A 14412-nucleotide genomic window follows, 5' to 3' on the forward strand; every position below is an offset into this window, starting at 1 on the left:
TGCGACTTGACACTTTCCTAGTGTTATCGGACAAAAGCGTAAACAAACACCCGTGCACGTGTCAGCCCCGCGTGCCCCACTTGTCCCTGTCGTACCTTGAAATGTTATACTGCACAGGGTTTCTGGAAAAAAGTTGGCATAATACAGAATTGGTTCGCGTCTTGATTCTATCGCTGTTTCTCATATCGACGACGCGTAGGCTACATGTGTTTTGCTATAGATCTCGAATCAGTATCCCACGGTTACACTTAGATGCTGCCCAGATACCATATGCGGTGTTGTGCATCTGCAGTGACTGCAGCCCCGCCTCAAGCATCGTTGCGGCGGAGTACCATTGCATCATCGTGAATCTCAGCCTACTCAGTTGCATACTTGTTGTTTCCAAAAAGGCTGAGAGAGATCATCCAATTCCACATCTCTCATCCTAGGTACTCACCATCTCCTCCTAGCGTCATCATGGCCTCAAGTGTGCAAAAGTTCAAGCTCGTATTCTTCGTCCCTCCTTCCGCCGTCAACGTCTGTAAGACCGCTATTTTCGGTGCCGGCGCAGGACGTTTCCCTGGCCCAGCCGGCTACACAGAGTGCTGCTTCACCAGCAGAGGAACAGGTCAGTTCAGACCAGGCGATGCTGCCAATCCACATGTAGGTTTCTATCCATTCCAACTTTGACACGGGTAAAGATAGGTATTTAGACATTGACAATGGCCATCAGATTGGTAAGGTTGGTGAACTGGAGGAAGTAGATGAGTATAGAGTCGAGGCCATATGTGTGGGGCGTGATACAGCTGTCAAGGCGGTGGAAGCACTAAGGAAGTGAGTTCGTCGTTCCGTGGTATCATAAAAAGACTACTAATGAATACAGAGCACATCCATACGAGGAACCAGCATACGAGGTGTACAAGATGGAGGATATGTAAGAGGTTTTTACTCATACAGTAATACTGGGTGTAGTCAGCTAGTGCGACTATCTACCTTCGTTCCCTGATACTATATCTTGCAACACTTGTTCAACGATGGGCAAATCCCTCTCAACGTTTGTCATCCAGTTTGAGACTGCGAATCTACATGCTGGCTTCCCATTCCATGCTGTCCCTGACACATATATCTTCCTCGTGGCCTTGATTTTGTTGACCAGTTGCTTATTGATTTCTTCATCTTTTGCACGGAATAGTACAATGATATAGATACCTTTCAAGACATCTTCATGAGAACCATTGCTCTTAGGCAGGAGCTCATATCCATCGCTTTCCAGAATATATCTTGCAATCCCTCGTGAAAGTTCTATCTGTCTTTCCAACATCGCACGATAACCCTCTTTACCATACGCAACAAGGTTGGCGTATACCGGTAACGCCCTGAAGCGTCGTGAGTTCTCAAGTCCGATGTTTAGTGGCGACATGATGGCACTCGTATCGTTTCCAGAAGCCAGGTATGCAGCGTTGGGGTTTTGGAACACGCGTTCAGCGATGCTGCGGTGTCGAGAGAGAAAGAAACCACAGTCATATGGTACATTGAGTAGCTTGTGTGCGTCGCCTGTGATTGAGTCTGCAAGTTCAAGTCCTTCGCAAGCCTGGGTAATCGAAGAGTATGTCGATGATGTCAAGAGACGGCCGAAGAGCCCAAACGCACCATCGACATGTATCCACGCTCCATACATGTCACACAGCTTCCTTATCTCTTGCATCTCTTCTAGGCCTGAGGTTGCGAAGGCTCCTGTGTTGACTTCCGACGCAGAAATAGCAACGATGGACGCTGCACCAGGCTGCTCAAGTGACTTCTTGAGCAGCTGCATGTCAAACTTGTGTGGTGCTTCAGATTGCCCCAGACATCTGACGCTCGCCCGCCCAAGACCTAGTATACCCGCCGCTTTTCCCAGCGAAGAGTGCGGTACCGTAGTCAATATCTGGATATCGTCAATCCCAGCTTTCCGCATAGCTTCAACAATACCAAGCTCGCCAATGCTGATTTCTGCATCTGTACGATGCGCTGAGGCTTCTGCAATCACGTACTCTCGTCCACATGCCAGACCTAGGATATTCGCTGATGTCGCGCCCGTAGTGAATATGCGATGCGGCCACTGCTCTGGTTCGAAGTTGAGCAATTCGCATAGTAGAGAAAGGGCTCGATCCTCTACATCTGTGGCAATGGTCTCATTCGGCAGATGAACTTGTACGTTCTGGTCATATGCTGAGACCAGATTGTCGGCAAGGAGTGCTGCTGGTGTTGTGCCACCTGTCACAAAGCCGTAGTAGTTTGGCGAGCGAGAAGAGCCGTTGAAGGCTGGGGCGAGGTCTTCTTGTAGGTGCCGTATGCTTTCTTCGAGCCCAACACCTTGGCTGGGGAGGTGGGATTGAAGCTTGGAGCGAGCGCTATTCAATGTAGCGGTGGATGGAAGGACATCAGCAGGCGGAGGACCTGAGTGTATCTTTGCGATTGCAGCAGAGAGCCTTTGGAACAGCTCGTTATCTGTGACCTCCATGACCGATGCTTAATGTTATACGTAAGAAGAGTAGACTTCGCGCAATTGGATAGATTGAGTTTGGTGATTGCTTCAGACACACGATTATCGGCGCGAGGGCTTTCTCAGTATAAGTAATGGGACATATGACTCCACCTGAACCTAGATTTTAAAATGATGAGGCCACCTGGAAGCGACTTGTGGCTTCGCAACTTGCGCCATATTCGGGCGTATCGAGCGGCCTTGTGAGTTATCACCCGTGTGTTAGCGGGTTCGTGTAAGAAGCGGCATGTCTGACTCTGGAGCGGCAGGTCCACTCCAGGGCGCTGTTCGGCATCTCGAGGCACTGCACGTGATTTGGTGCTAGCGCGGCGCGTTGCGGAGTTAGCACAACACGGTCGACGACACTATCGATGACATCGCCACCATCTCGCCAGTAAAACCGCGACGCCTATGCAGATGCACGCGTAGATTATCCATGCGGACTCCCACACCAACGATGCGAAGCTCTCATGCCTCAGAACAATCTTAGCAAACATCTCAAGTGGTTGATCGCCGAGAAGCCTTTCATTCCGCCTGCGACTTCGCTCGTTGTATACGATCCCGACGCAGTTCCCACGAGTTCAGCTACGACCCCACAACAAAACTCTTCTTTTTTGGACGACCACATAGAATACAATGAGCCCGAACCTGCCTCAGCGCCACCGCCCCCACCAGCACTACCAGTCGCACGACCCGTTCCGCCCCGCGCTCTCGCTCGAACAAGGACCGTTGATATACATAATCCACCAGAGACGGAAGACGCGACCTCGGATATGGCTAGACTGAGGAACACTCCAGCCAGTGGAAAGCCAAGACTGATCATAGCGGGGTTGCCTGAATATGCTTCCTCTTCGAACCCAACGGGTAGAGAGCGGAGGGAGCCGAGTGATACAGGAGGCTTCAGGAGTAACCTGCAAGATCCATCAGCGAGTGCGAGAAAATTCACTGGCTCCACTGTGGAAAACACACCCGCCTCTCAACATGCCACTGTGAGGACGAAGTACCGCGAGCCAATTGATGTCGACTCAATCGACCTCACCGGAGACGATGCGGGTCACTCTTCACCGGCTCCAATGCGCACGCCTAAGAGCAGAAAGCGGAAAAGCGACGAGTACGAAGCGGATTTCCGTCACACCAAGTCTCCCAGGCCTGCTCGGAAGGCTCACGCGCCCAGTCCAGAGCTTGACGACGATGACGACGACTTCCCCGATATCGATGATATGGTCATGGCTCCGGATAGCCCTCCTCCGCCTTACTCAATGATTGTAGATGGTGCAGGTAGACAATCAAAGCACGTTGCGACAGCCGAAGATGACGATCTAGAGGCCATGTTACAGTTGGAAGAAGAAGAGCGACAGATGGCGAACGCAGAGAATGCGACATCCTCACAGGCCCGCAAGCGCAAGTCACTGAGCCGCGTACCTTCGGGGATTGCACCCGCTCGTAAAATAGGGAGGCAAACACGTAGTCCTTCGCCCCGAAAGACCACTCCTGTCATGACCGAGAGCACAACCGGAAAGAATCGACCGTCACACACACCTGGTACTAAGAGGGTTGGGCATGCAGTTCTGGACTCTGAGGAAGAGGAATTCGGCGCATTAGATGAGATGGACATCGACACACAATCTCGGACGAAATCACTCACCCCAGCGAGGAAGAGAGTGCGCGAAGAGACACCGATGGCCGGTCTTGCCAAAGATTGCAGTCAGACACAGCTTCCTATACGGTCGCCTTCGAAGACCATACGAAGCCCAAGCCCATATCAGCAGGAACAGGACTCCATGCCTACCCCAGCGAAGTCTCAGTCTCCCCAAAAGGCTACGAATTCCTTTCCTACACCCGTGCCTGCCCCCAGCAAACGCATACCAAGCTCTTCTGAACTTTCCAAGGAGAAGAGAGACGCCATTAGGGAATCAATAGAAGCTTTTTTGAGCACCGAAGGTCAAAGATTGCAAAAGCACCTCAAGGCTGCCAGCTCGGCATGGGACAACGCCCGCGCTGCGTTCGTGGCACATCTGTCCGAGTTTGGCAAGCCTGACCCAAGCGAACAGGACAGGATGGAACGCGCTCGCTCGCGAAAGGACGCAGTGGAGCAGTTGATCTCCTTGAAAGCCAAACAAGAGGAACTTATGGAGCAGCGCCAGAGGGTCAAGCAGAAGCTAGAGGATGACCTGAACATCGGCCAGTTTGATGCAGCGGATGGCGAAACCCTCAGCAAACTGTTCAAGATGAATGAGGACATCCAGATCCAGATGTTCTACTTACTGGATTTAGCGGCCATCAAGCAGCAGTCAACGCCTCTCGTTAAAACAGAGTCAAAAAACAACCGCAACATAGTCATACAATCAACTCAACCAAGTCCGGTTCGACCACTTCCCAAGGTCTCAAGAGATGTAGGATCAAATCGGATCCCCCAGACACAATATGTCAAGCCAAGTGAGGTTGGCGCTCAGGAAGTCTGGACGCCCACTCGCCATATTCGTTTTGCAGAAGAGCAAGTAGCCGCGTCTCCGCTACCGCCGTCAAACCTGTTGTCTCGTGCCTACGCGGATGACAGCACGTCAGGAAAGCAAAAAGGCAAGTCCAGAGAGCGATCTCATCGGATACCCGAGACGCCAGAACGCCGAAGATCCCCAAAGAAACCAAGACCGGTGGCTCCGCAACATACACCAGATGAGTTTGGAGAGCTTGACTTCGAAGAGGAGGAAAACTTGTTCAGCAACAACATGGGCGAGCTTCACCAACCTATCGAGATAAACGACGACGATGATTTTGGCGAGGACTTCGGACCCGATGACGATGATGACTTCCTCCATGAGATCACCAATATCGAAAATCAGGCACCAGGTGGGTTTGATTGGAAAGGCGACCAAGCAGAGAGTCGCGTGTCAACAAAATCTCGTGAGGTGTTCCGCGAGGCCTCTACCAATAAAGTCCAGTCCAAAACAAACCAGCAAGCTTCACCAAAGAAGCAGCAGCTGAACATGCCTGCTAAGAACCACCCTGGCATGAACTTCCCCTGGTCGCAGGACCTCAGGACTGCCCTTATCCGCCGTTTTGGCCTACGAGGATTTCGGCCAGGGCAGCTGGAAGCCATCAATACTACACTATCAGGCGAACACTGTTTTGTGCTCATGCCCACGGGAGGTGGCAAATCGCTCTGCTACCAACTTCCATCGGTGATCGCTTCAGGCAAGACACGGGGAGTTACTATTGTAGTATCTCCTCTCTTGAGTTTGATGGAAGATCAGGTGGAGGCTTGCAAACAACGCTTCGGGATGCAAGCGTTTCTGATCAACGGGGAGTCGACTGCGGCGCAAAAGAGTATGATCATGGATGGGCTACGTCAACGGGATCCCCAACAGTTCATACAAATCCTCTATCTGACTCCTGAAATGCTTAGCAAGAACCAGAGAATGATCAGTGCCTTCCAGCAACTGCATTCTGGAGGGAACCTTGCCCGTATCGTTATTGATGAAGCACATTGTGTTAGTCAATGGGGTCATGACTTCCGACCAGATTATAAGGCACTTGGAGATGTTGTCCGCCAATTTCCCGGAGTACCTGTCATTGCCTTGACTGCAACTGCGACCCAACTCGTTCGTACTGACGTAGTTGCCAACCTTGGTATTCAGGGTTGCCGTCAATTCTCTCAGAGTTTCAACCGCCCCAACTTGTCCTACGAGGTTTTGCCGAAATCCAAAGGTATCATCAACAGTATTGCAGATCTGATCAAAGAGAGATACATTGGGAAATCCGGAATCATCTATTGCTTATCACGGAAGAGCTGTGAGCAGGTGGCTCAAAAGTTGTCCGAGGCGGGCATCCGTGCCTACCACTACCACGCGGGAATGGACTCGGCCGACCGCTCCGAGGTTCAACGCAAGTGGCAGAAGAATGAGTATCACGTCATTGTGGCTACAATCGCCTTTGGTATGGGCATCGACAAGGCCGACGTACGATACGTTATCCACCACTCGCTCCCTAAAAGTTTGGAAGGCTACTACCAAGAGACTGGACGAGCTGGCCGTGACGGCAAGCGTTCGGAGTGTTACCTGTACTATCAGTATGCCGACTCGAGGATATTACACAAAATGATCCAAGAAGGCGAAGGTAGCTGGGAGCAGAAGCAGCGACTGAGTGATATGCTACGAACCGTCATCCAGTACTGCGAAAACAAAGCCGACTGTCGACGCGCTCAAGTACTCGGATACTTTAGTGAAGCATTCGATGCCTCTAAGTGCAACTCAACATGCGACAATTGTCGTTCCGATGCCACATTCGTTACAAAAGATCTTACAGAGTATGCTGCCATGGCCATCAAGCTCGTGAGTCAGGTACACGAGGACAACGTAACGATGCATCAGTGCGTAGATGCTTTCCGTGGCGCGGGCAACGCCAAGATCAAGCGCTCAGGACTGGAAGAGTACGGATGGGGCTATGGCAAGGACCTGGAACGAGGTGACAATGAACGCATCTTCCAACACCTGCTTGACGCCGGGGCTTTCAAGGAAAGGAGCAAGGTGAACAAGGTTGGCTTCGCGACCAACTACCTACACGTACGTATCTACGATCTTTATTATAGTTCGCACACTGATTGCTGCAGCCTGCTTCGACCCGCAATGACTATGAAAGCAAACGAAAGCAACTGAAGTTACAAGTGCGTGCTTCACCACAAAAGGCACGTGCGAAAGCGCCGGCAGCCAAGAAAACAAAGAAGCAGCAAACTCAGTTTCCGTCAACTAATGTCCCCTCTCCTGTACGCGCGCCTAAGCAAAAGATTCGGTCCTTCGCTTATAACGGGGAGGACGATGACGACGATGACGATGACGACTTTGATGTTCCTCGGCATCCTACGCGCAACAAGACCGCGCGTGGTTACCAGGCTGATGATTTCGTTGTTGATGATGACTTTGCGCCAATACGTGTTGCCAAACCATCGAGGGCCGCGAAAGCAAAAAGTGTCGGAGCTCCTATTACTGCAGATCAACGAACTGCAGAACTCACCGACCTGCAAAGGGAAGTCTTGGATGATTTCATGAATGGAGCCAAGACGATGAGAAAGACCATACAAGAGAGGAAAGGGCACCGTGAAGCGATCTTTACAGACACTGTACTTCGTGAGATGGGGCTTGACTTGCCCATGAGTCTTGATGAGATGAAGACTATCCCTGGTATCAGGCCCGAAATGGTGAATCTCTATGGCAAGCAGTTCTTGACCTTGATCAACAACAGCAGGGAATTCTACGGAGACGACATACCAGTGCCTAGAAACCCACAACTTCGCAACCGTCGACCTCAACAATCACGGATCATCCACGAGATTGATGATGACGACGAAGAGGTTGACGATCAGAACCATCGGCTCGTTGTGGACTTGTGTAGCGAAGACGACGACGAAGACGAAGAAGCGGTACCTCTTGCGGAACAATCTGAGGAGGAGTCCTACTATGGCGATTTCGGCGAGGAGGATGACGATGATGACGATGCGGTGCACACAAGTCATCACTTCAGTCAATTTCCGAACCCAGATGTCGCAGAGTTCAACAATCGATATACACAGCTTGGTGGTGGCGCCGCTCCGTCTACCAAAGTGGCAAAGGCACCAGCAGCGAGAGGTGGGAAAGCCTCTGGATCTGGGTATAAGAAGAAGGGCTCGTTCCGCAAAAGCTTTGGTGGCGTGAAGAAGCGAGCGTCAAAGGGTGGTAGCAGTAGGGCATCAGGAGGCGCAACAACGGCCAGCAAGCCTTCTAGTCGTGGTAGAAGGGGAGAGTCAGGAACCGCTGCTGCATGGAATGGGGTCATGGCAATGCCCACTTGAATGTGAGATGAGTTTCGACCTTCTGCGCGAGCGTATACGTACCTTGGCTATCGTCAAACTCTTATGATGTTACGTATATTACTGGGGAGAAGGACCAATGTTGGGCGAATTTTCAAGTCCCATGTAGGAGTCAGAACAAGTGCAAGTGAAGGAAGTGAAGATGATGACATGTTCCAGTATCTACGTGCAATTAGACCATATTCGCACTATACTGGTACTCAAGGATATCTTGTTAAAGTTTAAGAACACTATTTCTGCGCGCTCAAGAGGGCTGCAGGCATCGACGCGATTATATTGTAGTGTGACAGTGTATCAATTCATTAGCCCGTAGGCGAGGTATCTCATAAAGTACACATCCCATCTCATCGGGCCTTGATCGGGTATCTCGTTCCTTCCTCCACACTCAACAGCAAGCATAACACTTATAGGCCGCTGCCATGGGTATGAGTAGTGTGGGTGCCGGTAGTGTGGTGACCCACTCCAAGAGCGTTCTTGGTCTTGTCGACGATGCTACCGCCAGTGGAACCGTGGACGTTGTTGTCCTTGGAGCGGCCAATCTTGTCCATGGTGGACTGTGTGTTGGTCTTTGAAGAATCGGGCTGGGCCTCGCGGGCAATCTTGTCACCGGTGCCAGTAATGGATTCCTTGATCTTGGTGGCAGTAGACTTGGAAGACTGGGGTTGCTGATGCAGTTGTTAGCGAGTGAAAGTGGTAAGAGGAGGGATGAAGGGAACGTACCATCTTCTCACCAAGCTTGGTGTGGGTGTCTTTGCGGAATGCGTCGGTCATATTGAAGGTTGTTTTGATTGGAGCTGGGGTAGTATGTGTAGGTTGTTGATCGTTCGAGTTGATGTTCGAAGTTGCAGGTGTGGATGTTGATGGAGACTTTCTCCAGTGCAGAGCGAGTGCTGCTTATATGCTCTCCATGTCTCGGGCCACTACGTCATAGTTCGTGACTGCCGTTCGCAGTCACAGCAAGAGTGAGACTGACATGTGCCTGAAATGAAACAGCGCAGCCACAAACCACGTCGTATGCCCAGAGCGATCTAGGACGTCATTTGGTTGGCAATCCGACGAGGTCGAGATCCAGTCTGCTTTCGTGATAGGCCATGTTCATTCTTGTTTGGATAGTACTATGAGAGGCGAATGAACAGGGGTAGAGATCAACGACGGAAGCAAGTTTGCTGACCCGTAGTGGAAGAAGCTAACTGCTGAGAGATGTTGGCGTTCGTTAGACTTGGCCGTCAAGACAATTACCACGCTTCGGGTGTTTTTCAAGAAGGACCAGTGTTAGCGTATAGTCTACGAGTATACACATTGTGAGAGTTGTTTGGCGAAGTTGGCGCCCTGTGGTGGGGCAAAGTTACTGGTCCCTGCGCCGGACGCGAGACCCCACGTGTGCCGAGGTAGTAGTGACATCATCCCGTCTCGAAGGGTACAGGGTGTAACAATCAAGCTTCAAGTCCGATCGCCAGGTCAACGAAGCCTAATGCTTGCTGGTGTCTGGCATCTAGCTGTCACCTTCACGAAATGAACCTGCTGATCACTGACGTACGATGCGATCCAGATTGCGCAGTCGTTGTGGCCTGATGACTGATCACGTTCGGGGCAGGTCTACAAACTACAAGAAAAGTATGGACTGCCCTGCCTTCATGTTCGTAGGGTGCAGCGCAAGCTTCCGCAAGGTAAGTTGTCGGGAGAAGTCGCTGCAGGGCCACCGGGTAATACCCAGGTCCCGATACCGAGCCAGGGAAACCTACAGAAGTGAATTAGAAGTCTTCCTGCTAACAGATTGCGAGATGCTGTCGTGTTGGATGCTCCTCGAAACCGCTACGTGATGGTATCGGCGATGGCCTCTACATGTGCTTGGAGCCACCCAATGCGCAGAGTTCCCTATACGTTGAGCGAATGCTGTGGCAAAATGTTCAAAATACATTGAGGTCGATGGTGCTTTTTATTGTTGAATCTCTGCCCGCGCACAGCCTGCGGCACACCGACTACTATATACCGTAGATGGCGGTATGAGGCGGTATGAGCTGTCGAAGCGGGTGTGTGGAAGTGCATGGCGCTACGACGCGTTCTGGAACTCTCAACCATGGCGCGCGCGAAAGAGCGGTCGCTACAGGACTGTAGCTGGTGCCGTACGCAAGCCGCCACGTCGTCGCAGGAAATGCAGAGGCTGGACAGGGACATTAACAGGAGGGTCTAATGCAGGAACGAGCTCGGATCGCCAGTAGCGCAGCGTACTATTGGCTGTTGGGGGCGGCCGGGGCATGACGTTCGTGTTCCGTCCCCTCGACAACCCGCTTTGTTGATAGACTAAGCCAACCACCTCCAGCCACTTCAGACCAGCCATCACCATTTTCGCAACAGCAAAACTATCAGTTGTTGCAAGCAGAGAGAGAAGTCACATTCCACGCTACCACCCACACACTGAACATTCTTCCACACAGGAGACATCTGACCATCTTTGTCGCAGTGCACCTTCCGACCGACGCTGTAAGAGCCATCCAGCCGAGCGTACCCAACATCGACCCGCATTCCGCATTCGACACAAGTACACTTGGGACAAGACTCCATCGCTTCCACTCTCTCGTACCTTCATAGGAGAGAGACGACCACCAGCCACGGTCTGACTGCATTTCCCCGCTCATCTCACCCGGCCCTCTGGGGGCGCAGGGAGAATACAAGGCCTATCCAAGGCAGTTGAAGGGACGACACATTCACAATGGCGAACTTACGGTTCGCGGTTAGCATGCAACGTGAGTGCTACCAGGTTGTTATGGGAGGGAGCAGGACTAACAACCACCAGGGTTAATACCGTTTCTTGGCTTTCACCATGTTCTCATGATTCTTATTGCAATTGCCATAATATTGCTATGTAAGTTGGGACGAAAGCACAACAAAAACCCACAGCTAACCACCATCCAGCATTGCTACTAGCAGGATGCTCATCCACATCACCACTCATCCCCGGCATCTTCCTCATCTCCATGTGGTACGAACAGTTTACGCCCACCTACGCACCTGAACAAGTCGACCCTGGTGTCACAGCCGCCATTGCCAACATTGTCGGCAACGCACAGCTTGGTGTGCGCGTCGGCTACTTTGGCATCTGCATCAACCGAGACGGTGGTGGCTTCATTTGCTCCAACAACGCCACAGCCCTCGTCGACAATGTATCCGTCGACCAGGACCCACTGAACCTCGTCTGGGTGGCTGCTACGTTCAAGGACGCTGTTGTCTTCCCCTACTTGCTCATTGTCGCTATTATCCTCGCCTTCTTCACATTCATCCTACTTGCCACCTTCCCCGGATGGCACGAGGAGAGAGACGAGAACACCGGATCCGATGTCGACGTCAAGCCCTTCCCGTCAAGACCCGTCTCACAAGTCGCTCTAGCCCTCATCTTCATCTCATCCATCTTCGTCCTGGTCTCCGTTCTGTGGCAACACACTGCATCCGTCGCAGCCGCAACTATCGTGCAAGATCTGGGCAACGGTAGCGTCAAGTCCGGTGTCGGTACATCAGCCATGGTTCTTGGTTGGTTTGGCTTTGTCCTACTCATAATAGTAACCATCGGGTTGCTCGTTATGATTCTCAGCATCATTGTTCTCGACCGTCTCACCGACAACGACTAAGAGGACCGACACAGCTGCGAATACATTCAAAACTTAATTACGAAAAGATGAGCATTTTGTTGGCGCGATTGTGTAATTTGGTGCCGAGCTTACTCGGCTTTCACTTCTTCAGCTCAGTTACTGTTACATACCCTTTTGGCGACACCATAGCAGCTTGCTGCTTGGAACGATTCTTATTTGGCATACCCGGCGTTGAGAGTCTTTTGCATCTGATCAATTTGATCCATGAGCGAGTATTGGTATTTACCAAGAATGGTTAGACGAAGGGGGAATGACTCGACTGAAGGAAACGCTTGGATGGACTGTACTTATGTAGTAAATGAAAGAATGAGAATTGGATACGTCAAGTCAGGAAACTTTTGCCCCATGCTGAGTGATGCTTGTCCGACGGCTGACGGCTGGAACCTGTGTATACAATGTCTCCTTTTGTCCACTTGGGCATGTCCGGGGTATTCTCGCATCGTGGAGGGGCCAAACGCGGGGAAAACAATGCAGTAGCGGAGCCGCCAGTCAACCTGCCTCTCGCACCCCAAAAGCGGAAAGCGTTCACTCTACCATCAATAGCGCACTCACGCGTTACACCTGTGTATACTGTGAGAAGACGTTGACTACACAAAGGCAAAAAGCCTGTCCGAATCCCTCCGACGACCGGCCGCAGAATGCAATTATGGATGACACCATGCCTAAGCGAGCCTAGAGCATTTTGTCGCGTCCAAAAAAATTGGTGGGGTTGGCATGAGAGGGACATCCAGTGCTCTGACTGCTTAAAGCCCGTATAGTCCTTTACTATTGTCCTCCGTTCTTTACTTCTCATCCCCTCTCTAACACCAACTCTACGTTGAATTGCCTGTCATGTCTAGTTACGCGCTCCCCAAGTCCCACCAGGACGTATGTTGCCCCTCATTACAATGAAGATGCACCCTGCTAACTCAGCATAGCTCATGGAGAAGTCCTTGGTGGACACCGACAGTGAGGTCGCTCAGATCATGGTAGGACTATGCTGCCACCCTTGTCTATGTGTATTAACAATCACTACAGGAGAAGGAAATCCAGCGTCAACGCGAGTCCATCCTCCTCATCGCCTCCGAGAATGTTACCTCCCGCGCTGTCTTCGACGCGCTCGGTTCGCCCATGTCCAACAAGTACTCCGAGGGTTACCCTGGTGCCCGATACTACGGTGGCAACGAGCACATTGACTCCATCGAACTGCTCTGCCAGAAGCGCGCCCTCGAGACCTTTGGCCTAGACTCAGAGAAGTGGGGTGTTAACGTACAGTGCCTGAGTGGTAGCCCGGCAAACCTCCAGGCTTACCAGGCCATTATGAGGCCACACGACAGGCTGATGGGTCTTGACTTGCCTCATGGTGGACATTTGAGCCACGGCTACCAAACCCCCCAGAGGAAGTACGTGCAAAACGAATCACTTGTATGGGGAGTGCAGGCTGACCAAAATAGGATCTCGGCTGTTTCCACATACTTTGAGACTTTCCCCTACCGCGTAAACCTCGACACCGGCCTCATCGACTACGACCAGCTCGAGCAGAACGCCCTAATGTACCGCCCCAAGGTGCTCGTCGCCGGTACCTCCGCTTACTGCCGTGAGATCGACTACGCCCGCATGCGCGAGATTGCCGACAAGGTCGGCTGCTACCTCCTGATGGACATGGCCCATATCTCTGGTCTTGTCGCTGCTGGTGTCAACAAGTCGCCCTTCCAATACTGCGACATTGTCACAACCACCACCCACAAGTCTCTTCGTGGACCCCGTGGTGCCATGATCTTCTTCCGTAAGGGTGTGCGCAAGACCGACCCCAAGACTGGCAAGGAGACACTCTACGATCTCGAGGGACCCATCAACTTCTCCGTCTTCCCTGGTCACCAGGGTGGCCCCCACAACCACACCATCACCGCGCTCGCGGTTGCGCTTAAGCAGGCCCAAACAGAGGACTTCAAGCTCTACCAACAGCAAGTCATCAAGAACGCCAAGGCACTTGAAGTTGCGTTCAAGGGCATGGACTACAAGCTCGTTACCGACGGTACCGACAACCACATGGTCCTTCTCGACCTGAAGCCCTTCGCCCTTGACGGTGCTCGTGTCGAAGCCGTTCTCGAGCAAGTCAACATTGCCTGCAACAAGAACACCACTCCTGGTGACAAGTCAGCCCTCACACCCATGGGTATCCGTATCGGAGCCCCAGCCATGACCTCGCGTGGTCTTGGTGAGGAGGACTTCAAGAAGATTGCCAACTACATCGACCAGTGCATCAAGCTGTGCAAGAAGATCCAAAGCGAGCTCCCCAAGGAGAACAACAAGCTCAAGGACTTCAAGAGCAAGGTCGCCAGTGGTGAGGTGCAGGAGATCAACGACCTCAAGAAGGAGATTGCGGCCTGGGCCGTTACCTTCCCTCTGCCCATCTAAGCCTACATGGAGCTTTTTCCATGATTGGGCGG

General features: G+C 51.9%; 6 protein-coding genes across 6 annotated transcripts; 4 read left to right on the forward strand and 2 right to left on the reverse strand.

Annotated features, from left to right (window-relative positions):
• Positions 1 to 456: 456 nt before the first annotated feature.
• Positions 457 to 917, forward strand: ALTATR162_LOCUS1804 (uncharacterized protein; the record flags this gene model as incomplete). The annotated part of the gene is made up of 3 exons (XM_043309402.1): positions 457 to 642; positions 713 to 813; positions 863 to 917. The coding sequence occupies 3 exons, from the start codon at positions 457 to 459 to the stop codon at positions 915 to 917; spliced, it is 342 nt and encodes a 113-aa protein (XP_043165337.1).
• Positions 918 to 964: 47 nt separating this feature from the next.
• Positions 965 to 2479, reverse strand: ALTATR162_LOCUS1805 (uncharacterized protein; the record flags this gene model as incomplete). Its single annotated transcript, XM_043309403.1, has 1 exon — positions 965 to 2479. The coding sequence occupies one exon, from the start codon at positions 2477 to 2479 to the stop codon at positions 965 to 967; it is 1515 nt and encodes a 504-aa protein (XP_043165338.1).
• Positions 2480 to 2970: 491 nt separating this feature from the next.
• On the forward strand, positions 2971 to 8321 carry ALTATR162_LOCUS1806 (uncharacterized protein; the record flags this gene model as incomplete). Its single annotated transcript, XM_043309404.1, has 2 exons — positions 2971 to 7059; positions 7107 to 8321. 2 exons carry the CDS (start codon positions 2971 to 2973, stop codon positions 8319 to 8321), a joined length of 5304 nt encoding a protein of 1767 aa, XP_043165339.1.
• Positions 8322 to 8633: 312 nt separating this feature from the next.
• ALTATR162_LOCUS1807 (uncharacterized protein) lies at positions 8634 to 9110 on the reverse strand (the record flags this gene model as incomplete). Its single annotated transcript, XM_043309405.1, has 3 exons — positions 8634 to 8753; positions 8801 to 9004; positions 9060 to 9110. The coding sequence occupies 3 exons, from the start codon at positions 9108 to 9110 to the stop codon at positions 8634 to 8636; spliced, it is 375 nt and encodes a 124-aa protein (XP_043165340.1).
• Positions 9111 to 11049: 1939 nt separating this feature from the next.
• Positions 11050 to 11962, forward strand: ALTATR162_LOCUS1808 (uncharacterized protein; the record flags this gene model as incomplete). The annotated part of the gene is made up of 3 exons (XM_043309406.1): positions 11050 to 11083; positions 11134 to 11202; positions 11253 to 11962. The coding sequence occupies 3 exons, from the start codon at positions 11050 to 11052 to the stop codon at positions 11960 to 11962; spliced, it is 813 nt and encodes a 270-aa protein (XP_043165341.1).
• Positions 11963 to 12814: 852 nt separating this feature from the next.
• ALTATR162_LOCUS1809 (uncharacterized protein) lies at positions 12815 to 14380 on the forward strand (the record flags this gene model as incomplete). The annotated part of the gene is made up of 4 exons (XM_043309407.1): positions 12815 to 12850; positions 12901 to 12951; positions 13001 to 13365; positions 13417 to 14380. 4 exons carry the CDS (start codon positions 12815 to 12817, stop codon positions 14378 to 14380), a joined length of 1416 nt encoding a protein of 471 aa, XP_043165342.1.
• Positions 14381 to 14412: the final 32 nt, after the last annotated feature.

Source organism: Alternaria atra (genome assembly GCF_907166805.1).
Source record: "Alternaria atra isolate CS162 genome assembly, contig: 21, whole genome shotgun sequence".
NCBI classification, from domain to species: Eukaryota; Fungi; Ascomycota; class Dothideomycetes; order Pleosporales; family Pleosporaceae; genus Alternaria; species Alternaria atra.